Genomic DNA, 24,100 nt, shown 5'->3' on the forward strand with positions numbered 1-24,100 from the left:
CTAATCTTCCCAGTTGGGCTAATTAGTGAAGTTTGTCCATGTGGTATAAAACCCCATCCTGGAGAGAAACACTCCTTAGAACGTTTTGGGTGTGAAATTTGCATTCCTCACTGACACATTTTTTCCCCTGAAGAAAACTGCTTCACATAGAGGTGTTCATGGCCTGGAACAGTTCTTGCCCTTTTGTCTAATTATTAATGTCAAAATATGACCTCTAATATCTTTTCTCTATTTACTGGTTTCCAAATGCTGTCTGTTATGTCACATTATTATCAAATGTAGTTTTTAACTGAGATAAATGTTCTCATTTTGCCTTAATGAATTTCCCCTGCCCCACTGCACCTCCCATGGGAATGGGAGAGCGATGTTGGGAGGTGTGGTTATACTCCCTGTAGGGCCATCTGATGCCCCAGGAAGAAGCTGCTGGGGAGGAGGACATTGGGCCTTACCCAGCTGCTCACAGTGTCCAAGAAGGGATTTGGAAACTCAGGACTTTATTTGTAGGAAAACTTGAATGAAATTTATGTATCAGCCTTGTTATCTGGTAGATGCTCCTTATCCAAAATGAGTTTGCAAATGTGCCTGGAGTGGTAACCCAGCCAGGACTTTCTCATCCCACGTGGTGTGTCCAGCACACTCCTGCAAGGTGCCTTTGGCACCTCTCTGTTTTTGGTCCTCAGTAGTGCCTGTTCCAAGGTGAAGCAGACGATCTACAGCAACATCCAGCCCTCAAACTCCAACTTGCTGTGGGACCCAGAGTTCATGCTGGATTTCCTTGAGAATCCCTCTGCTCTCAGCATTAACTACTCGATGCTGGGCAAGATCCTGAGCGACAACGCAGGGAACCGCTACAGCTTCGTGTGCAACGCGCTGCTGAGCGTCTGCATGGGCCACCAGGACCCAGGCAGGTGAGGCCATGGGCCACCAGGACCCGGGCAGGTGAGGCCATGGGCCACCAGGACCCGGGCAGGTGAGGCCATGGGCCACCAGGACCCGGGCAGGTGAGGCCATGGGCCACCAGGACCCGGGCAGGTGAGGCCATGGGCCACCAGGACCTGGCCAGTTGAGGCCATGGGCCACCAGGACCCGGGCAGGTGAGGCTGTGCTGGGGCGGGACACAGCCAGCTCACAGAGTGGGGATGAGGTTTCCTTTCCTTTCACCTTTTTGCTTGGTGTCTTTTTTTTTTTTTTTCCCAGTTGTTTTCATTTTCATTCCTGTTGCTGAAAATGTGTTGTGTAATTTCCTCCGAGTTCCTTGGTTCAATCAGTCTGCATAGTTTAGCAGAAGGGAGGAAGGAGCAGCAGGCACTCGCTGTCAGACAGTCAGGGAGGGTTTTGTACCAGCAGTTGAGCTGTTCCAGAATGAACAGGTCAGCACAATCTCTGCTCACTAGAAGTCTGCATTAGGTCGTTGCCTCCTTCTGGTACAATTGGTGTTTCATTTATTAAGTGTGTAATTCATAAATTATGGATTTTGTCTTCATAGGCAAGACATAGGTTTTTGAAAGGTCTGTTTTTTAAGTATTAAGAGTTTTATTGGGAGAATGGCTTCAAACTGCCAAAGAGTAAGTTTATATTGGATGTGAGGAAGAAATTGTTCCCTGTGAGGGTGGGGAGGCCCTGGCACAGGTTGCCCAGAGAAACTGTGGCTGCCCCATCCCTGGGAGTGTCCAAGGCCAGGTTGGACAGGGCTTGGAGCAACCTGGGATAGTGGAAGGTGTCCCTGCCCATGGCAGGGGGTGGGACTCGGTGATTTTTAAGGTCTCTTCCAACCCAAAGCAGTCTGTGATTCTCTGGAGTGTGGGCCATCCTTGGCAGGGCAGAGCAGCTGAGAGGAAGCAGTTTTGTAAGAGCACGAAAGGGAACATCTAAATGCGGCCAAACAAGTTTCACTGTGGAACAGAGAGAAAATAACTTGCACTGGGATGAGTCAACTCTTCTGTGTTTCTTAAGCTGTTACATAACCCTGAATCATGCCCCAAATCCCATGTTACACAGTATGGGATCTGTGAAGTAAAATTCATTGGTGCCAGTTGATTTTGTGACTTGTTTCCCTGCTGATGGTGGTGCTGCCTGGCAGGGGGGAGAGCTCCTGCAGTGACCTGTCACGGTGACCTGGGGCTGGGGAGAGGTGCCCCACACACCCCTGTCCCTGACACTGCTGCAGGAGAGGTTTCTGCCAGGCTGGCCAGCACAGGGTAACCCTGGGGTGTATGTACAGTAGCCTAATCACATCAGGACATAAATCCCCACCTGAAGTAAGGAAACAGCAGTTCTGCCAAGCACTGCTCTGCTTTGACCCAAGTATTTGCTGTGTACAAAATCCGTGGGCTCTGTGTGAGTGTTTCCCTCCTTCCAGGATCAATGACATAGGGAACCTGTGTGCAGAGCTGACGTCGTGCTGCACCCTGCTCAGCTCGGAGTGGCTGGGGGTGCTGAAGGCTCTGTGCTGCTCCTCAAACCATGTCTGGGGCTTCAACGATCTGCTCTGCAGCGTGGATGTAAGTTCGGTATCTTCTGAATGCCTGTGACACCCATTTACCCCCCGTTTCCTTAGAGGGGTGGTGAGGCTTTGGTTCCACACAAAATGCAGAGAACAAATTCAATCTTGTATCCATTTGACTTTTCAAGGCTTTTCATGAGGTTTCTGACTGATTTTTATTCCTTCCTGCATCTTCAGAGTTAACGTAAATTCGAGCAGTGCTTAGAGTTTTGTCTTTGTAAGTGTGTTCTGTTCTCTATGGGGGATGATGCAGAGTGCCAGAGTGACTCCCCAGCAGGAGCAGGCGTGGCCATGTGCTTTTCCTAAGATGCTGATGGATGTGGAAATAACTGTCTCTGTTTTAAGGACCCTGTTTTGGTGTTGGCTCCTTGATTGTAGAATGGGTGATACTGCTATGGTCAGCAGGATTACAGTGACTGATGTGATCCAGTACTTGATTCCATATATTTACCCTCAGTTTGGGGGCATTTGCCTTTGGGAGCATGCTAAAGCTGTGTCCATAGGGACCTTCCTCTCTTGAAGCCAAGGAAGGAGTCTTGATGTTACCTAGTTTTATTGAGTGCTAAAATTTTCTCCAATTTTTATAAGACTAGAGTTTTTTATTTCAGAATTTTGATATTTTAGTATTTGATATTGGTGTTTGTTAAAATTCAGTTAAAAGCCATATTTGCCCTAAGATGTTTGGGAAATGCATTAAAAATGCTCCTGTATAACCACTTTATGTTTATTGTATGAATGAATCCCTCAGTACTCGTGGCAGGGGTGTGTGCCCTGCTGTGTGAGGCCTGGCAGTGTTTCCCTGGCAGGTGAGTGACCTGTCGTTCCACGACTCCCTGGCCACGTTCGTGTCCATCCTGATCGCCCGGCAGTGCCTCTCCCTGGAGGATGTCATCCAGCACGTTGCACTGCCTTCCCTCCTGGCAGCTGGTAAGGGAACACCAAGAGAAGAATTTAAGGTGAAAACCTTGAGACTTCCTAAGCAGTCTGCAGGGGTGGGACGAGCAGCGTGCTGTGCCTGCAGTGCCAGTGCCATGTCCTGCAGTGCCAGTGCTGTGTCCTGTGGTGCCAGTGCCATGTCCTGCAGTGCCAGTGCCATGTCCTGCAGTGCCAGTGCTGTGTCCTGTGGTGCCAGTGCCATGTCCTGCAGTGCCCAGTGCTGTGTCCTGCAGTGCCCAGTGCTGTGTCCTGCAGTGCCAGTGCTGTGTCCTGTGGTGCCAGTGCTGTGTCCTGTGGTGCCAGTGCCATGTCCTGCAGTGCCAGTGCTGTGTCCTGTGGTGCCAGTGCTGTGTCCTGCAGTGCCCAGTGCTGTGCCTGCAGTGCCAGTGCTGTGTCCTGTGGTGCCAGTGCCATGTCCTGCAGTGCCCAGTGCTGTGTCCTGCAGTGCCCAGTGCTGTGCCTGCAGTGCCAGTGCTGTGTCCTGTGGCTCCCAGGGAGCGGTGCCAGTGGAGGGCAGAGGCTGGGAGGGCGAGGTCAGAGCTGCTGGCAGGGCACTGCCCCCCTGTCCCAGTGTGTGCAGCCTCACCTGCTCCTTGCTGCTCCACACTGTGCTCCAGGTCCTGCCACACCTGTGCTGTACCTGGGGTCTTCTTTGTTGGCCATTTCAGACATTTCTTTTCACTTTCTCCTTGGATTTGTGTTTCTTCTTGCTGCTTTAACTGTCAAAAGCCATTACAACCATATATTCTTTTCTGCCATTAATTATGTCTCTTGCTTACAAAAATTCCTGCCATTCTTTCCTGATTTTTAATGACTCAAGACCATAAATGCTTATTCCTGTTGATGAAATCATTGTATTTCCATCTAAAATGATGGAACATTCCCAGACCTGCTGCTGGGACTTGTGAGGTCCTGGGCAGATCCTCATGTCCATGTCCCATCTTCCACAGCCTGTGGGGATCTGGATGCTGAGCCTGGGGCCAGGATGACCTGCCGGCTGCTCCTGCACCTCTTCAGGACACCCCAGGTGTGCCTCTTTGCCCAGGAGACAGGTGAGTTGTCTGCTGCTTGGTCCTTCCATTGCAGAGTGAACCCAGAATTGGTTTTTGATGGCTGCAGATTTTGTGGGTGAAAATATCCATAGTGGAAGTTCAAAATTGCACATTTCACTGGTGAGGAGTCGATAGCAACAGTTCTTACTGGTTTGGGAAATGGTTTGGATGCAGGTAAAACTATAGGATTTTGCTGAAACTTATTCATTATCAACACCTGGCAGTGGTGAAGAATGGCAGTGACAGAGGTACTAATGGGGATACACATTGTGCTGTTTGGGAGCTTAGCGTGGAAATAGCAAGTAAATATGATTTCAAATGGGGTATAATAAAGCATCTTGTCCAACAGAAGGTACACGAGAAAATTAGTTCTCAGGATATGTGAAGGTGGTTCTCTTTTCTTTTTAAATGTGACTATTTTCAGGTCTGATGTGTGTGTGTTTGCCACAGAGCAAAAGAGGAAGGAAAAAGGCAAGGAAAAAGCACCTAACAATTAAATGCATATGAGCCTGGTGATAACCTGTGTTATATATGCATGACTTCTAATATTTGGGCAAATTTGATAACAAGATTTGATAACAATTATATCCATGGGAAAAAGAAATTGAAAGAAAAGTCAGCTCTTAAACGGTGTCAAATTCTTCCATCTAAAAGTAATAGTAATTTCTTTTCTGACATAAATTAATGAGCTTTTTTGCATATTTGAGAAAAACAGGCAAGAGCTGTGAGAAATACTGACTGGGAACAGACAGACGTGGCTTCCCTAGAAATAGAAGTAGATTTGAATGGATAGGAATAATCATGACTGAACCATAGGAAGTAACACAAAGAGACCACGTTACAGACCGTCCTTACACCTGGCTCAGTTAACTGCCTCACAGAGGTGATGGATTCATCCTTCCCCTCATCCCTCCCTGCCTTGCAGTCTGTGCCTCTCCTCCTTCAGGTTGCACAAAGCACTCACTGACTTCTGCAGGCTGCAGAGCTGCAGAGTTGAGTGTAACTGCAACAGGCATGGACAGCACTGAATTCTGCCTCATTTGTCACACAGATGAGGTGAGGGAAGTAATTTCCTAAATCTGTGAAGTCAAAACCAAAATAGGCTTCAGTGTCTCATTGTGGTTAAATTCACTGTTCCCATGGACACAGTGAACCAGCAGGCTTCTTTTTCTGTTTCAATGCCCATAGCTTATTTTGATATGAATCCATCGTAACCACATATCCCAGCTGAATTAATGACTTACCTGCTGGGCTGCACTTTCAATTTCAGAAGATTTCAGTTCTTCATTCAGTTCTTGTACTTCTGTAGCTGTTCTAGCTGAGGAGGATTTCACACAAAGGAAATGTTAGTTAGTAAATAACACCCATTTTCTACAAAAATCTGCTCTTCTCTCCGTAGGGAAATTATTTCCTGGAATTCGCTCTTCCTGTGACCGTCACCTCTTGGCCGCTGCTCACAACAGCATCGAAGTGGGAGCTGTGTTTGCAGTTTTGAAAGCAATTCTGATGCTTGGTAAGAGTGTGCAGTCCTGTGTGATGTGTTTGTGCCAGTGTTTGGGTGGAAAACAGCTTGTGCTAGTTCCCTTCCCTGGGAATGCTCCTGGGGAGGGAAAACCCTGAGGACAAGGGAAGAATGTGGCTGCTGCTCCTGCTCCTGCAGCATGTGGGGAGTGCAGACTCCAGGTTAAAGGCAGATTTTTCCCTGGTGAGTCAGCCCCAGCAGAGAGGCTTTGAGCAGATGTGACTATTTCAGATGTTTACCCCGACCTCTGCCACTGAGTCCCAGGACATTCAAACTCAGGAGAGTCCCTCTCACATATAGAGAGGAAAAAGGATCTCAGATAAGTTTTCCCACATTTTTCTGTGTTTTACCACAAATCCCATGTGTCTGCCATTGTGGAAGTTGTAAAAGCATCACCCTGAGCAGCTCTCCATGAAGGGTGAGTGTTGTTTTCCAGACAAGTATCTACCTCAGAACTTTGGTTTGGCTCCAGTTCAGCTGAAGTTCCTGTGACCTCTGGGGAGATGTATTTTTGGAGCTCAGTAAATGTCTGGTTAAACAAGCAAGATGTTCCAGCCGTGGCTGTGCCCACAGGGTGTCCCTCCAGCCAGAGTGCCACTGTGACAGTCTGTTGGCCAGTGTCTCAGAACCTTCAAACCCCCTGTGACCCCTAATAATGTGACTGTACTGGGGAAGGATGTTACAGGCAGAGCTAGCTGGGATAGACTGGTGGATTGGAGAGAGAGATTGAAAAATGTTTATGGCCATTATCTATGTACTCTTGCTGTTTATTCAGAGTGCTGAGATTTAGGATTTTTCTTCATTAACTGTGTGTGGTATGAACACTTGTGGTTTTGTCTCTGCAGAGACATGGTTTGGTTTGGTGCAAGGGAGTACAAGGGAAGGTTTAGGTACATTGTGCATTTACTGCAGCACTTCTCCTCCTATAGACTCAAACTATTCTATTTGGAGAGGTCTGTTGTTGGCACCCTGCATTAATAAATTAAAAATTGTACTTGCTTTGTTGAGGAAAAACATCAGATAAATGGTAGCTGTTGCAGTTCTGTGCTGAGGAAGCTGTTCCAGTTTTATCAGAGCTTTCTGGGATGGCTTTAGCTTCATGTGACCTTGGTTCCACTCTCTTTACTGTATTATTTGCCTGCCAGATTCTTCCCTCTCATCCTTCCTGAATAGAGATGTGGGCTCATGGAAAGGTTGAGGGGTCACTCAATGGCTGAGGGGCCCTGGGTCAGACTTGTCTCTTGATCTACAGAATATTAATAAATCAAAATAAGAGATAGGACTTGGAAAAGGGGCATCTGAGAAGACCTAATAACTCAACTCTTCCTTACCTGCCAAAGCAATTCCTTTCACTCACCTTTTCCTTTCGAGCACATGGTGGCTACAGTTGTGTTTGATTTGTATAAATCCTTTCCTACTTCCAAAATACCCATTAAAAAGATGCTTTGCAACATGAAGCCAGAGGACAGTACTTTGGTGATGTTCAGAGTCAGCCAGTGCTGCCCTTTTGGATGTGATGGCCTCACTGCTGCTCAGCTCCCGGTGCCCCAAAGGCCTCTGTCCCTGGGGTGAGGGTGTGGGGCTGGGGCGGGAGTTCACCCTGTGCTTCTGCTGGACAGGTGATGCAGAAATTGGGAACAACAATGTCAGCTCCTTGAAGAGTGAAGAGTTTCATGTGAGAGGCTTCTTAGATGAGCTCAATGAGGAGGAAATCTGGGGTTCCTCTCAAGCTTTGAAATCCTGCAGAAAAACTGTTTCCATGGAAACTGCCAGTCTGAGCGAGTACGCGAGATACGTGCTCAGAACCATCTGCCAGCAGGTAAAGCCCCAAAACTGCTCCTCCATCCTCATTTGGGGAAAGAGCTTTGTTTATTTGAAAAGTGTAACATCTATTTTGGTGCAAAATTAGTGTTGGAGTATGTCAGCATTTGTGTTCTGTTGGAGTTTCCTGATGTGGACAATTTATGCGTGGAGTAGTGAGTTACTTGGGTTAAAAAATGCTTTAGTTAGTTGCTAACATCCCCCTGCACTCTCAGAACTGAGGCGTTTTTCCTACCTCGATCTCAAGTACTTTGGGAAGACAGAAGGACCGCTCTATCAACCTTCTGCTTAAAGGGCTTTTACAGTAGCATTTGTGTTATTGCAAAGTTGCTCTCAAAGTACAGAAGAAATTAATTTTGGAAAACCTGTTAACAGTCTTAGACGGGTGGTTCTGAGTGACAGAAGACATTGCTAATCTCACATGTGGCATGAGCCATAGTTCAGTGCAAGTTTTGCATATGAAACAATCACTTTTCTGTTCAGCTTACCAAAAGTTAGTATTGCCTTGAAACTCTGCTGAATCTGTCCTTTGACTCCTTACAGGAGTGGGTCGGAGAGCACTGTTTGAAAGAACCTGAGAGGCTGTGCACTGACAAAGATCTTATTTTGGATCCCGTTCTCTCAAACAGACAAGCACAGAAACTCCTTCAGCTTATCTGTTATCCTCATGGCATTAAGGAGTGCCCCGAGGGTGACAACCCTCAGCGGCAGCACATCAAGCGCATCCTTCAGGTGAGGGGCTGGGGCAGTGCCAGCAGCACCACCCAGGGACACTCATTTGCAGCTGCTGGTGCAGCCAAGTATTAGATTATTCTTTAAAGGTTCTGGGTGCTCAGGACCTGCAGTCTCTGTAGGGAAGGTTTGTGGTGTGACTCAGGGTGTCTCGTTCCCTCTGATCCCGAGTCAGGCAGGAGCAGCACACCCGTCACCGCCGCTCCAGGACTTGGGAGCCGCTCTCAGGGCTGCTCAGGAGGAGGTTCCTGCTGTCCCAGGGGGGCTCTGGGACAGTACTGGCCTGACAGTCACTCCTGCTCCATTGGAAAGGCTCAAGCTGACCATGTCTTCACATTCAGCTGCATTAGGGACAATTCATTTCCTAAACTGCAAAATGGATTTTCTGTGAATAGCCCTGTGAAAAATCAAGTCTGCAATATCTGGACCAGGACAAATAAGGGTCAATGTCCTCCAAAAAAAAATCATGTCTAGATGGCCTCATGCTAAATTCAGACCTATCCACTTGGATGGCAATGCCAAGGATTGGTGGAATTACCAATGAAAGAGAGAACTACGTTTTCTGTATTTACATTTAACTAAATTCAGATTTTGCAGAGAATGAGATTCTTATTCAGAAAGGCTGTGAGGGTAAAAGTACTGAGGAATGGTGTTAGCTGAAAGGTGTGGAAGTGCATGTTCTTTAATGCTCTGATGTTTTGGTGTGTCATTAGAGTATTAGAAAGATCAGTGATTGTGATGATCTGCCTATAAGATGAGACTTCTGCACGTGATGTGTTCGAGTATGAGATTCATTCCTTCAGACCTGTAAAATGTTGACTTTATGTTAATATTATTAACAATTAGCATGTGTGATGTTAATTCTCCCCTAGAACTTAGACCAGTGGACGCTGCGGCAGTCGTGGCTGGAGCTGCAGCTGATGATCAAACAGTGCACGAAGGAGCCCGTGAGTATTGGTTTTCAAACTTCCTTATCTAAATATTTAATGCAAAAAAGTATGTTAAATTTTAAGGTAGTCCATGAGCGAACATGCCATGAATGTGCTAGTGTACTTGTGTTTCACTGTAGGGTTCTGGGGCTGTGGCTGAAATGAACAGCTTGTTGGATAATATCGCAAAGGCCACAATAGAGGTGTTTCAGCAATCCGCTGAGCTAAACAATAACTCTTCTAACTCTGGTATAGGCCTCTTCAGTCCAAACTCTGTTGGAAATGCTGACACGAGTAATACAAGACAGAATGGTAAAAAGACATTCCTAAGGTATTTTTTGTAGCACCTTTTTAATTCTTCTAGCCAACATGATGCTTAACTGTGTGTAGATTGCCTAGACTGTGTTGTACTTGAACCAGGAATGCACAGAAACAGTTGTCTGAAGGTTCCTTCTATTTACTTTTGTTTGACAATAAATGTAGTTTCTATTCTTGAAATTTCTGCACACCAGAAATTGTGACTGCTCAGTCCTCACTAGTTACCCCAGATGTACCGTGCCACTGCTTTATTGAAGCAGTTCAGTCTTGTAACAGTTCATAGTGGCTGCAAAACTGCCTGCATATTTTGACTGAAATAAGTTTGTTCTGCTCCTAGTTCCTCTGAGAGGCGAGGAGTGTGGCTGGTGGCTCCCCTGATTGCCAAACTGCCCACCTCGGTTCAAGGTAGGGTCTTGAAAGCTGCAGGAGAGGAGCTGGAGAAAGGGCAGCATTTGGGGTCATCTTCTAAGAAGGAAAGAGATAGACAGAAACAAAAAAGGTATGACCTTGGGGAACCCCTGCAGACAGAGCTAAACCGTGTTTGTGAGGGAGGAGTTTACTGGGGACTCAAAATTTTGTCAACTCCAAGGGTTCAGGCGTCAGTTGGGCTGAAGGAATACCATTGGTTCCAAAAGAGGACATGTAGAAGCTTTGTAACCCATCTGCCAGGGGCTGTGCTGCAGCTCAGTGATGGGAAATGTTAGGGATGTAAAGCAACAGGTAGAGCACTTGTTGTCTCTTCCCTCATGTGGCATTAGGCCTCTTTGCTTGCATTAAGATCACACCATTGTCACTTCACTTGCTTCCTGTTGGGAATTGAGCTTAAGCTCATCTCTAACTTGCCAAAACATGTGAGAATTTTGACTAAATGGTTATTGATTTTCCTTCAGTAAAACATTCTTCCATGGTGCCTGTAATGTTTTTGCACTTCCTTGAAGTTATGCTACAAGTTCCACTGAATTAAGCCCACATTGGAATTTTAGACCAATTCAGGCAGCTCTTGTTCTAATCAGAGCTCCTAGGGGAAACTTCCTCGGGGTTCACTTCAGACCAGTAGCATGGATTAGAAACTTTCGCTGCCTTATCTCTGTTAAAATGTTGTCCCTGGTTAATCAGAGTAGTCTTAAATAACCTGCCCTGTTCTTGAGTCAGGCCTTCAGGTGTGTGGGCAGTTCTTGGTCACTCAGGGCCCCCTGAGCCGGGGGTCTCAGTAACAACATGTGTATCTGGGCTGGCTGGGGCTCTGCCTTCCTGGGGCATGCTCTTTAGTTCCTCTGGCAAGACTTTATTGACTAAAATAGAAGCAGACATAGATGCAGCAGTGCCACTTCAGGGAAGAAAGCGTAGACAAAACAGGAAGGGAGCGAGATGGGAAGTATCAAAATAACTTCACTAATGCAGTGCTGTGTTTGCTTCTCCTAAAGCATGTCCCTGCTGAGCCAGCAGCCTTTCCTGTCACTGGTACTCACTTGCCTTAAGGGACAGGATGAGCAACGGGAAGGGCTTCTCACATCCCTGCAGAATCAAGTTACTCAGGTAAAACAAGCACAGAACCATGAGCACCTTTGTTAGGGGTGTGTGTGTCAGCAGTTTTATGTGTATATGATGGTGTAAAACTGGGAAAATTATAGTGCAGTGGTGTGCCAAAAGGAGCAGTCCAAGGAGGGGAGAGTGGGGAGGTGTTTGTTACTTTTTTGAATGTGAATACATCTTTTTTTTTTCTAAATTTATTACAGAGAAATACAATGAACTGGAGTCTGATTTCAGTTCTTTCCAGGAAAAACAATAAAGGAGTTAGTCCTGAGAGGAACAATCTTCCCAGTCCCTATCTTGATCCTAAAGAGTTTTTATAAGTTTGAAGGTGTCCTTTTTGGGAAAACCCGTCACCTTCTCCAGCTGATACAGACTGAGCTTTCATAGTTTAAAAAACACTGTTCCTGGTCCCAGCCTGGCCACTGCCTGCAGCTCTGCTTTGGGTTTCTTGTGCTTACTCACAGCCTCTGCTCATCCTGCTCCAGAGTTCCTGCTTCCACCCAGCTCACACTCCAGCCTCCAGCAGCAACTTCAGGCTGCCTTTGACCTGAACATGTCCCGTGCCCAGAGCAGTGGGTCACATCTCCTTTCTCTGACTTCAGTTTCTGTGACCTGCTGTGACAGTGAGAATTGGTACCTGTATGACTTTTTTTCCCATATTGCCCCTTGGCTCAGGTCAGGCTACAACACAGGTCCACATCCTGGGGAAATTCATTCCTTTGATGGTTTTTCCCCCTCAGTTTCTGCTGCTTGGGCTTTCCTTTCACTGTGAGGGTTCTCCTCTGAAATGCAGCTGGTCCTTGGGCTTCTGGTTGTTTCTCATCCAGAGATCCCACTGAGAAGCTGCATCCAGTGCAAGAGATCTCTTGACTTACCTGTGGTGAAATAGGCTGTTTCAAACAATATTGTTAAAAAATGCATATCAAAGCTGATTTTTTTTTTTTTGCTGCAACAGGAAGATGCTGTCACACCACTGACAGCAGATCATCAGCTCCTTTACAAATTAACTTTTTCCTCCCACCACTTTGTTAAATCTGCTCAAAGCCTTAAACAGGCAAGAGGATAAAAAGGTCTTTTATGATTCCTGATGGATAATGGTCACAAATACTTAAAGGGAGAACATTACAGGAGGAAAGCAACCTTAATCCAATCCTTTTTCTTAGATCCTCAGTAACTGGAGGGAGGAGCGGTACCAGGACGATGTCAAAGCCAGGCAGATGATGCACGAAGCCCTGCAGCTGCGCCTCAACCTGGTAACAAAAACTCCTGGTTATCCTGATGTTATGAAAAGATGCAGCAGCTACTCTGGAGGAGGTGGTAAGGAGCAAGGAGCTCCAGAGTATCCAGCATCCGGGGGGATGAGGCAGCTGTTTATTCCTAAGGGATCCGTGCACCAGAGGAAGCCAAGGGAGCCAGGGGGAGCTGCTCTGAGCCATGCAGAGCCTTGCTGCCTGCTCTGTTGTTTTGCAGGTGGGTGGCATGTTTGACACAGTGCAGAGGAGCACCCAGTGGACCACAGACTGGGCCCTTCTGCTCCTCCAGATCATCACCTCAGGGACTGTGGATCTGCAGACCAACAAGTATGTCTGCACTGTTCAAACAGCTAATTTGTGTCCTTAGGCCTTTAAGTTTAGGTTGCATGTGGGTTATTGTTACAGTTTTTTATCCTGTTACTGCTTGAGTGGGATTTAGGGCTCTGTGCTGGCCTGGGGTAGGGGTACCTCCATTTGGGAAAGCCTTGGAGGTGCCATTCACACCCTTCCTTACCTATCCCATGCCTGAGTGCTCCCCTGAGTCTGTAATTCCTGATGCCTCTGTTGGCAGTCTGTGCTGTCTGTGGCTCTGAGCTGGGGTTTAGGATGAGATTTGTGTCCACCTCATGTGTACAGTGGGGCTCAGGAATGTGAGCTCAAGGGTGTGTGTGTATACAGAAAGCCCTGAGAAACCCAGCCTGGCCAAGAGCTTCCTCTGCGGCCTCTGCCATGAATATCTGTGCCTGGATCTCCTGGCAGTTGTGGTTCCTCAGGGTAACACTTGCTTTTGCTCCCAGGGAATTGTTCACGACTGTGCTGGACATGCTGGGGGTCCTCATCAATGGGACACTCGCCTTGGACCTGTCCAGTGCCTCCCAAGGAGGGCCTGAGGAGAACAAAAGGGCTTACATGAATTTAGTGAAGAAATTAAAAGTAAGGGTCATGTCTCATTTTCAACATTTCCTTTGAACTGCTTTCTGCCCTCATCTTTTAATCATGTCATTTCTAGTGTCTGGAAAGGCCTCTTGGAAACACAGGAGAGACTAAAACATACCTAGTCATAAAAAGGAGAAAAAAAAGAAAATACAAATACAGGAGTGTGGAGGTGGGAAGATACTTCTAGGATTTTCTTCATATTCAATTAAAATTGGGGACTCTGCAAGACACTCAGTTGCTTTTATTTACGTTTGAGATACTAATTTTGTTTTATGTATTTTCTACACTGTGTTTAAACAAGAGATGAAAAGAAAACTTACATTCTTTAAACAAAGAGAAAACCCAAAAAAAACCCCTTGCAAAGCCACTTGCTTAAATTTAATAAAAGTACAAGGAAATGATTCATGCAGAAACTGGACATTTGTAATAGTGAAAGCAGTGCCACGTTCTCTGCTGTCCCCTGTGTCTGGCTGACGGGTGTGTTTGTTCCCCAGAAGGAGCTGGGGGACAGGAGGTCCGAGAGCATCGACAGGGTCCGGCAGCTGCTGCCGCTGCCCCGGCTGACGTGTGACATCGTGGCCTGTGAGCCCACGGGGTCCCTCATCGACACCAAGGGCAACAAGGTCGCGGGCTTTGACTCCATTGACAAGAAACAGGCAAGAGCAAACGTTGGTCTCGGCCTCCCTTTCCCTGGGTTCGGAAGCGCAGGAATTCCGCGGAGCAGGCACAGCCTGTGCAGTGCGGGTGTTCCTGGGCAGGGTGGTGAAGGCTGGGAGACACCCTCCCAGTCCCCCAGCAGTGTGGGCCCTTACACAGATGGGCTTTCCGTGGGCAGTGCTGCCAGCACTGAGGAACACTGGGCTTGTCAAATAACCCCTTTGAAAAGAGTTGCAGGTGACAGGGTGTTCGGTATCAGATGCAATTCTGTTCCAGATATTTCAGCCTGGAGAAGAGAAGGCTCCAGGAAGACCTTACAGCCCCTTCCAGTGCCTAAAGGAGCTCCAAGAGGGTGGGAGAGGGACTTTGGACAGGGGCCTGGAGTTGCCAGGACAAGGGGGAACGGTTTCCCACTGACAGGGAGATAGATAGGATATTGGGAAGGAATTCTTCCCTGTGAGAGTGATGAGGCATTGGCACAGGTTGACCAGAGAAGCTGTGGGTGACATGTCCATGGATAATTTTTTTAAAGTGAATTTATGTAAAAGAGAAGGATAGAGCTTAGGATAGAGCTCTTAATTCTACAGACTTGGCAGGCAGGTTTTGGTGACATAGTGCTTAGGCTTCCTGCCCTTATTCAAATATGTAAACTTTTAGCAAGAGTATTCTCAGATCAGCAGATTTTTGATAGATATTTGACTTTTCCTCCAAAATATCATAGATGGAACTTGAGATTTTTAGCATGGCTATAAGCAAATGCTCCTATAAAAATATAATTGCTTTCCTCTAATGGCAGCCTTGGACAGAGGTTAAAATCCCACTCATGTGCATTTGGTGCATTTTGTGGAGGGAAAACATCCTTACTGGATTTTTCTGACTCAATCAATCATGTACGAAAGCAAGTCTATTGTTCAATTTTCTCAAATCTTGATTTCCCTTTGCTTCTGAAACAGGGGCTTCAGGTGTCATCCAAACAAAAGGTGTCCCCTTGGGATTTATTTGAAGGTCACAAAAACCCTGCCCCTCTCTCCTGGGCATGGTTTGGGACTGTTCATGTGGACAGGAAGGTGATCAAATACGAGGAGCAGCAGCACCTGCTGCTGTACCACACACACCCCAAACCCAAACCACGCAGCTACTACCTCGAGCCCTTGCCCCTTCCTCCAGAGGAGGAGGAGGAAGAGCCCACCACACCTGCATCTCAGGAACCAGAAAGAAAGCTGGGAGAGCTCTTGGACCAGGGAAAACACGCCACGGATGACGAGAAGAGGGCAAAGGGCAGGAAGCGGAAGTCAAAGTTGAGCTCCAGGGCTGAGGTGAGTGGTTGGTGCCACACAGAACCTGAAACGCCTCCCCAGAGCAGCTGGTGTGGTGTGGTTCTGCCTTTGGAAATGGTTCTGCACCCGGAGGAGTCAGTCCCAGTGAAGGGAGGGAATGGAGATGGCCAGGAGGAGATCAAACTTGTTGGTTTAAACCCAGGTCCTGCTCAAATGGAAACCAATTTGGAAAAGGCTCTTTCACACAGATAAACTGTTCTACTGTGCAGTTTGGTCTGGTTTCTGAGATACTTTCCTTTTTATTGTACTGGGGTTTGAGTAGTGAGTTCCTAAGCTGAAGAACCACTTAGAACAAGGGTTTGAAAACATGTCTGGCACCACCTGAATGATAATAATTAATAATAACAATAATAATAATAATGATGATGATGATGATGATGTATGTTTCCAGCAGCAGAGTTCTGTGTGGTTGCAGCCTCTCCACACTGCTGCCAGTGTGGCCATCCCTGGTGTGGATGTGCTGGTATTCCCTCAGCATCCAGCTGGTTTGTCCAAGTGTTGTGGTTTGAGTAGCTGTAATTTCAAGATAATTTTCTGGCCTTTTTGATGTTTCAGTGAAGTTCTTGCTGTTACTTATATCCTGGTACAGTGAGCTGTCCTTGTGCTCCACCTGACCATAGCCTGCAGAAGGTACCTGCTAATCAGCACCCCTGGCTGGGGTGTGCCTGGAGCTGTCCGTGGGAATCACCAGACTTCATCTTGTTTTGACATCACTGCCCATGACAAAGGAACTGTCTCTGTCCTTCAATAATTCAGTAGGAAAATCAGCATTATTTATGAGTTAGTAAGGGGTGAGTGTCAGTAACATTGCCCTTTGTGTGTGTTTTAAGGACTGTCCCCAGCCCAGCCTGTACAGAGTGCCTCCCTCCTGCTCCCTGCCGCCGATGGCTCACGCAGCCCCCCCGGCCCTGTGGGGGTACAGCCTGGGGGGGCCCCCCCTGCAGCCCGGCTCCTTCCTGCAGGGCCAGCCCCTGGCTCCAGGTATGGGCGGCTCCGAGGGCACAGCCCTGCGGGTGGCCTGGGACAAACCCCGCTTGGGGCACGTTCTGCTTCTCCCTCTCTCCGGTTCTCCCTCTCTCTGGTTCTCCCTCTCTCCGGTTCTCCCTCTCTCTGGTTCTCCCTCTCTCCGGTTCTCCCTCTCTCCGGTTCTCCCTCTCTCTGGTTCTCCCTCTCTCCGGTTCTCCCGCTGTCTGGTTCTCCCTCTGTCTGGTTCTCCCTCTCTCTGGTTCTCCCTCTCTCTGGTTCTCCCTCTCTCTGGTTCTCCCTCTGTCTGGTTCTCCCTCTCTCCGGTTCTCCCTCTCTCCGGTTCTCCCGCTGTCTGGTTCTCCCTCTGTCTGGTTCTCCCTCTCTCCGGTTCTCCCTCTCTCCGGTTCTCCCTCTCTCTGGCACGGGCTGTGCCGCCGGTGCCGTTTGGGTGATTCCTTCAGCAACTGAGGTTCTCGAAGGGCTTTGCTGCCCTCAGTTGTAGCTCTGTCTCTGTGAAGGTGTTGAACTTCCCGGGCACATGAGCCACAAGGAGTTCCTGTGGGGGCAGTGTAAGAGAGCTGGTGGGGTGACACAAGAGAGGGACGGCTGAAAGGACAAAAGTCCTGTGGGTTATTTTCTTTTTTGATTAATACCAAGAGCCGTGGTGGCTAATTTACCATCTGCTAGATATGGGCTCACATTTTTTTCCAGCATTTCTGATATGTGCTTAATTTTGCATAGGATTGTCTTGTTTCTTCCAGTTAGAGTTACAGTTTTATAAGGATTTACTGGCTCCAGAGGGCAGCAGTTTGTTATGATTTGAGAAACACTATCAAGACTTCTCCAAAATTATGCAGGAGAAGTTAACAATTTTTTTTTCCAGTTATAAATGTTAAATATTTTTTTTCTGAAGCTCCAAATACAACTACTCTGTATTTTAACTGTTTAAAAGTCTTCAGAATATACCAGAAAGTGGCTAAAAAGTTTAAGGAAATGCTGCTTTTGAGAACAAATGTGTAAGATCACCTTTGTAAGTCTGATGGAAAGATACATGATTTTTATCAAATAGCAGAGAGTGCATAAATTGCTACCATCTCATTATAAAATTAGCTTGACATATTAAGCTGTTCATATCATGCTTTGGATCTGACATGCAACTTTTGTTCAGTGGTAATAGTGAGATGTTTTGTGTGGCATAGAACATACAGCAGCCCATAGGCTTTGTACTTTTCATTCTCATTTGCAAGTGACAGTCTTCAATTACTTTTCCCATTAAATTTTCAGGCCAGAAATGTGGTTTGGTCCAGACTTTGCCTTTGCAGAGATGTGTTTATCATGGCTGTGTAGAGCTGCTGGATTAGCAGTGCTCTGTACCAGCGATGCTCTTAGGGAAGGCAGAGGATACAGTCGTGTTTTGGGTGGTTTTCAGGTGGTTCCGGGGTGGACTCAACAGGCTCCTTTATACCAGTGAACACGAAGCAAGCTCTGTCCAACATGCTGCAGTGGCGCTCGGGCTCCGGGATGCAGCCGCCCTCGGTCCCTGGGATCCCACCCCAGCAGCAGCTGCTCCAGAGGAAACTCCTGCAGGGAGAGCAGCAGCAGCAGCAGCTCCTGTGGCAGCAGGTGCAGGCACGGGCTCTCCAGCAGGTTTGTCCAAGCCCTCGGTCTGAGGAGCAGCACACTGGGTTTGCCCCTGTTGGGCTGTGTGCCCTGCCTGGCTTACAGGGGGGAGCCAGCTCACGGTTACAGCAGTTCCCCAAATATTAGTCTAGCAGGGCCAACTGCTTTAAATGTCATTTGATGTCTTAGTCCCTTTATTTTTCCTGTGTTCCATAAACTCAGGGTTTGCTCCTGCCCCTTGATGCTGCCCTTGTTCCCTGTTGTGTCACCGAGGCTCTCAGAGGATCACAGGCACCAGGTGCCACCAAGCTGCCAGTGAGTGCACAGTGAGTGCCCAGGGAGCCCAGCAGAGCTGTGCCTGTCCCTGTGTGCACACAGGTGCCTGTGTTGCCCAGGAATATCTGTATTGCTGCAGGGTACAGGGGCTGGGTGCCAGACCACACACAGCTCTTGTGCAGTGCCCCTGGGAGCCTGAGCTGGTTCTCACTGTGGTTACAGACAGGCTGATTTGAGACTGATGGTGTAAGCACAGGCAGTTGGGGTTTGGATCCTAAAGAACCAGCACTGTGTGTGCAGTAGCTGGTGGTAAATCCAATAACTTTGTCTTTACTCCCAAGCCTTTCTGTATCCTTTCTTACCCCACTGCAGTATATAGTACCTTGCCCTTTTGCTGTCTTGCCTCCAAACTCTGTGCCGTGCCCTCTTTGCTCAAAATAGTTCATAATTTCAGCAATATCCTTGTCATTCTGCCAGCTGTCTCTGTTTTGTTACAGCTTCTCATTATCCTTCTCATCTCTCTCTGATTTCCTGCTGTGATCCATGCAAAGGCCTCTGAAGTGCTTAAATTGCAGCTGAGTGACAATAGTTTTATTGGAAAAATTACTGCCAGCTTGAAATCCCTGGCAGCGGTGGGGACAGTTCTGTAGAATCCATCTAGAGGGACTCTGCTCTTTAGACCTGTACTCTTGGAAACGAATAGTTGTGGTGCGAGGTCTTCGACAATATGACTTGTTAAAAATCGTTGAGTATTCTGTATAGAATGAGTGGTGTCTGTGCAGGGTGAGGGGTCCTCTCCACATTTAGAGTTCTTGCACTGAGCAGCGGTGCTGTCCTGAAGGAAATGGTCGTCACTCCATGATTCTTTAGGGCACAACTTGGTGGGGTTTGTGTCCAGAGCCAGACTTGTTCAAGGGGTTGTATCTGGTGGTTGTGTCTTGCAGGGGCAGCCGATGGACCAAGCTGCAGTTTTCGCTCCGCAGGCTCGACCCCCGTCCCAGCTCCCGCAGTACCCGGGGCTGCAACAGGCACAGGTACTGCCTCATCCCGGGAGCCCCTGCATGGGAATGCTGATAAACAGGGCACCCTTCCCCAGCCTGCTCCCTGTGCCTGGGGTGTGCCTCTGCCTGTGGCTGGGGGCACCAGCGAGGCCTCCTCCTGGGATGCTCATGGCCTCCACGTCTGGTAGCTCATGAACGTTTTTGGCGTGACCACTTCCCAGTTTTTCCTGATGTTGTTGCTGGGAATAAGCATATTTCAGTGTTAAGCTGGAAATCTGGCCAGTTTTTGGTGAGATGATAGCAGTAACTCTATTATGTCATGGTTATTCTGGTACTTGGGATTTTGGGGGGATATGAGGAAAATAGAGATGGAGTTTTGGAGCAGAGCCCTGTTCCTGCTCAGCACCTCTTGGGAAGGCAGCACAGTGGGGGTTCCAACCTGCACATATGGCCGTGTGTGACAGTGAGTGACCACGTGTGGCCGCGTGTCAGCTGCCTGAACCCGCAGACAGAGGGGGGTCCCACCAGCGTGGGGGACAGGTGGGTCGGTGTGTGGGGACAGCACTGCAGCTCTCGCTGAGTTGCCTCTGGATCTCCGGGCTCCGGCTCCTCGGCGAGGCCGCCTCTCCTGCAGCTGGGCCGTTCCCCCCGGCCCGGTGCAGTCACTCGTGTCGTTCTCTGCAGAGCCTTCCCCACGGATACACCCTGTTCGGCAGCGCGGTGCCGGCGCAGCAGCAGCAGCAGCAGCAGCCCGCTGTGGGGCTGTCCCCCGCTGTGGGGCTGTCCCCCGCTGTGGGGCTGTCCCCCGGCTGCCCCGCGCCGATGGAGCTGCGGCAGGACCAGCACCCCGCGTACCTCCCGCAGCAGCCGCGCACCCACGGCCCCGCTGGAGCCCCGCGGTGAGCGGGAACCCGGGAACAGGGTGGGGAGAGCCGGGGTTAGAGTAAAGTCTGTTAATAACAGAATCATAGAATGGGTTGGGTTGGAAGGGACCTTAAAGACCATCCAGTTCCAATCCCTGCAGTGGCAGGGATGCCTTCCACTACACCAGGTTCCTCAGGTTGCTCATTGACCAAAATGAGGTTAACACCACATCTAATTAGCAATACAGATGCCTTTCTCTCCAATTTCCCTGTGATTTTCCCTCATTTAACTTTGATTTCAAGTTGATCTTGGCACATCTTTTAGTCCAGCTGTCCTGTGTGGTTGTAGAATATAGAAATTCATTTAAAAACGGCTGTTGGATGCTATTTCCCTACACACACAGATCTGGAATCCATATTATGCAAACACGTATATGGTATTAAAAAATCAATATTCTAGGTTTGCCAAAGAGTCTGTAGTCAAGAAAGCACAAGACCAACCTGGTAATTCAACTAGAAAGAGGCAAATGAATTTTGCTAAGCCTGAGTAGATGGGATTGCCTTCAGTTGAGAAGCACAGCTGAGTGGCAGTGCCTATGAGAAACAGGAAAAATTCATTGGTAAAGAAATGTGACCAAACAGAAGGCAAGTGAAGCAGGAAAGAAATCTGTCAAAGGGAGTGTCATGGAGCTGGCAGAGTGGAGAACTGGAGTTTCCAATGACAGCCTTGATTCAGATTTCTTTTCTAACAGCCTGGTGCAGTCCAACTAACAGTCCAGCTATGTTGTCATAAGCAGAATATGGATTTGTCCTGTATGGAGCTGTGCAATTCTCCCTCAACCCCTGGTTTAGTTTAATGAAATCAATGTTTCAGGAGCTGTGAACCTTATTGTATATTCTGCAATAATCACTGATTCCTTAACTTCTTCTAAATTCTTGCAAGTTTAAGAGTATTCCCAGCTTTGAGCATGCTTGCATGTCTTCAAAAAGTTTGGCCTTGGCTCAGTTGACAGCCTTGTGTGCAAACCTCCAGGGTGCCTTGTGTTAGGAATGAAGCTGCTGGCCTGGATTGCCTTGTCTGTGCTGAGCTAACCAGCTAAGCTAAATTGATCACATAGTTAACATCTTTCAGTATTCTAGAAAAGGACTATTAATTTCAGGGTTTTCCAGTATTTTAGAAAGTAAAAAGTGCACTTGTGATAGCTCATTTTCAATTATGGTGATGGAACACTGAGATGTTTTGGGCTGGAAAATATTTTAGTCTTTATGTGGAATTGCTTGGGATGTAGAAACTCATCACTGTTCCTAGACAAGCAAGAGCTGAATGCTTGGGTCTGTTCCTGTTCAGGGGAAGGTGTTATTGCCTCTGTCAGTTACTGGGCAATAGTATGGCACGGTTTATTGTGCAATGTATAATGGAACGGCTTTGAAATCCATGGAAGTCTGATGTCGCAGCTACAGTCGAGTTCTCCCAGACCATTGTGCTCTGTAAATGAAGTTTAATCTGTCATTTTTTCCCCACCAGACTGAACCATCAGCCTTTGCAAACGGGTTCCCTGGTTGGAGGGGGACTGGACGGTGCCTCGGCCGTGGGGCCACACCCTGGGCTGGGCACGGGGCAGCCGCTGGAGCCGGGCAGGCAGAGGCAGCAGCGGCTCTTCCAGGTGAGGGCTGGGCTGTGCTGAGGCTGGGGCTGTGACAGAGCAGGGGCTGTGACAGAGCAGGGGCTGTGACAGAGCAGGGGCTGTGACAGAGTAGAGGGTGTGAGCATCACTGTGTCAGTCAGAGCGTTACACACTCACTCGCACAGGTCTTCGAGTCTGAAACTCCAGAGCCTGGTGCTACAAACCCCACCTGCCTTTCCCTGAGTGCAGTCATTCATTGTTTACTTTTGGGACTTCCCGAAGGGAGCTCTGGACATACGTGTAAACCTCTGTACTTGGATTTTCTGGATTAGGGAATACCCCTGGAGAAGGTAGCTTTGAGAATGGCCTGGCTGGATGTGCTGGGCAGAGGTGGTGGTTGTGCACTCCCTGTCTGGCCTTACAATGTCACTGGTGTTAAACCAAAGGGCCTCTCGCAGGTCTGGCCCATCTCCTCTGTTCTGGTTTGGTGATATTTTTTAATTTGGAGGCGAGTCCCCGAGGCAGTGTGGGCCATGTCCCCGTTGTTCAGTGCCCACCTTCTCTCAGGTGCAGCAGCAGCAGCAGCTGGCTATTGGACTCCAGCCCCTGCAGGCACAGCAGCCGCTGGTGAGCAGAGTGTTCGGGGTGTTTGGGGGGGTGTGGGGAGGGACAGGGTGGGCTCTGTCACTTGTGCACGAGGAAGCCTTCCCTTGGCCACGTGAGGTGCTGATGGTTGGCACTGCCCCTCGTGCTCGTGCCGTGTTTGTGGAGCAGCCCCGTGCCCTGGCAGCTCCACCACGGCTGAGCTCCGGCCCCTGCCATGTCCCATCACAGGTGCCTGTTCCCACCTTGGATTTTTGGGATGTACTGCTAACAGGCTAGGGGAAAAATGGGGTTTATTTTTTGAAGATACTTTTAAATTATATAGTTAGTCATAAACCAGAGCTGCATGAAGACAGCTGAACAAACTGAATTACTTTTGAGACACAACTTTCTGCTTGATTGGAGCCCTTGATAGTTTAGGGAATGATTTGACCCAATCACCATCACTACCAAGTAATTTTTCTGGACACATCCACTGAATTTACAATCTCATTATGCTTGTTCCCTTTATTTCCACAGTTTTTCCAAACATATTTAAGGTAGGTGAGGATAACTAGAAAAGTAGAAAAAATACAGTAATGGTGAAATTGCAGCCTCCAAGTTTAAAAGCATTAATCTTAGATAATTTTCATCCATTTTTGAGTTTTTCTTAGTAGGTTTTATATCTTGAACAAACTGCTGGGAGAGTGTCACAGCAATGGGCACCTGCTCAGCACAGGCTCCTCTGCCAACATCTGCACAGCAGAAGGTGCTGTGGGTTGGGTTTGTGTTCCCAAAAACCTCAGTGTGGTGGCTAATACCTTTGACTAACCTAGCACTTACTATGGCCTGGTAGCCAGGAGATTACACAACATATTTTAAGTGAAGGATTTGGTTTCAGAAAAGGAAAAGATGCTGAAGTCTTGTAAAATGCTGAAACTGCCTTCAGTAAGCACAAGGTTTTGCTGAGCAAAGCTCGGGCGGTTTCTGCAGCGCCCACAGAGTTATTAAGGTATGGGATTACTCAAATTTTATTCAGCACCTCAGGTTTCCAAACTGCATCATGTATCCCTGTGCAGAAGAATCACTTAATTAAAATTAGAAGCGTGTGCATTTGCACTAGACCTAATGAGAAAAACAAAAATTGGGATTTCAGAGGCAGACCTGTTGAGCTGAGAGACCTGAGGGTGAGTCAGAGATGGGTGATAGAGGCTGGGTTTGGGGTGCTCATCACATTGTGCCTAATGCCATGGCCACGGCCAGTGAGGGCTCCCCAAAACCTTCTCTTCCCCAGGCTGAACAGTGTGAGATTTCAGGGCAGGCAGAGAACAGATGTTCTGTGAGCTCTGAGGTGCTCCCCGTGTCCTTGCTGTGCTGTTAAACCCCAGCCAGCACACCCACCTGACCAGCCCAGCACCCTGTGGTTCCTGCCGTGGCAGGGGCACCGTGTGGGTCCCTTCACCTTGGCTGTTCCCGTTGCAGTTCCCGAGGCCGGGCCTGCAGCAGACCCCGCAGCAGCAGCAGACGGCGGCGCTGGTCCGGCAGCTGCAGAAGCAGCTCTGCAGTAAGTGTGTGCACAGACTGTGGAAATGTGTGTTTGAACACAAAATTGTCTTTCTGGAGATCTCCTGCCTATTT

General features: G+C 48.2%; 1 protein-coding gene across 2 annotated transcripts in view; it reads left to right on the forward strand.

The window, feature by feature from the left end:
• Positions 1 to 24,100, forward strand: part of MED12L (mediator complex subunit 12L) — a 100,976-nt gene that overhangs the window by 75,775 nt on the left and 1,101 nt on the right. Inside the window, exons 21-44 of one of the 2 annotated variants that reach the window (XM_039389954.1) lie at positions 681 to 908; positions 2,360 to 2,501; positions 3,310 to 3,430; positions 4,390 to 4,491; positions 5,891 to 6,004; positions 7,633 to 7,832; positions 8,378 to 8,566; positions 9,439 to 9,513; positions 9,636 to 9,826; positions 10,151 to 10,312; positions 11,238 to 11,349; positions 12,510 to 12,599; positions 12,817 to 12,926; positions 13,397 to 13,532; positions 14,030 to 14,191; positions 15,146 to 15,508; positions 16,360 to 16,510; positions 17,925 to 18,142; positions 18,338 to 18,430; positions 19,336 to 19,425; positions 20,077 to 20,291; positions 21,781 to 21,919; positions 22,448 to 22,507; positions 23,945 to 24,026. In XM_039389954.1, coding sequence (XP_039245888.1) covers positions 681 to 908; positions 2,360 to 2,501; positions 3,310 to 3,430; positions 4,390 to 4,491; positions 5,891 to 6,004; positions 7,633 to 7,832; positions 8,378 to 8,566; positions 9,439 to 9,513; positions 9,636 to 9,826; positions 10,151 to 10,312; positions 11,238 to 11,349; positions 12,510 to 12,599; positions 12,817 to 12,926; positions 13,397 to 13,532; positions 14,030 to 14,191; positions 15,146 to 15,508; positions 16,360 to 16,510; positions 17,925 to 18,142; positions 18,338 to 18,430; positions 19,336 to 19,425; positions 20,077 to 20,291; positions 21,781 to 21,919; positions 22,448 to 22,507; positions 23,945 to 24,026 — 3,545 coding nt within the window. Of the gene's footprint in view, positions 1 to 680; positions 909 to 2,359; positions 2,502 to 3,309; positions 3,431 to 4,389; positions 4,492 to 5,890; positions 6,005 to 7,632; positions 7,833 to 8,377; positions 8,567 to 9,438; positions 9,514 to 9,635; positions 9,827 to 10,150; positions 10,313 to 11,237; positions 11,350 to 12,509; positions 12,600 to 12,816; positions 12,927 to 13,396; positions 13,533 to 14,029; positions 14,192 to 15,145; positions 15,509 to 16,118; positions 16,511 to 17,924; positions 18,143 to 18,337; positions 18,431 to 19,335; positions 19,426 to 20,076; positions 20,292 to 21,780; positions 21,920 to 22,447; positions 22,508 to 23,944; positions 24,027 to 24,100 lie in introns of those variants that run through there. The other variant, XM_039389956.1, reaches the window with a different exon arrangement.

The sequence above is a fragment of the Pipra filicauda genome, unplaced genomic scaffold (genome assembly GCF_003945595.2).
Source record: "Pipra filicauda isolate LSUMZ 115617 unplaced genomic scaffold, ASM394559v2 scaffold78_size3787270_pilon, whole genome shotgun sequence".
NCBI lineage: Eukaryota > Metazoa > Chordata > Aves > Passeriformes > Pipridae > Pipra > Pipra filicauda.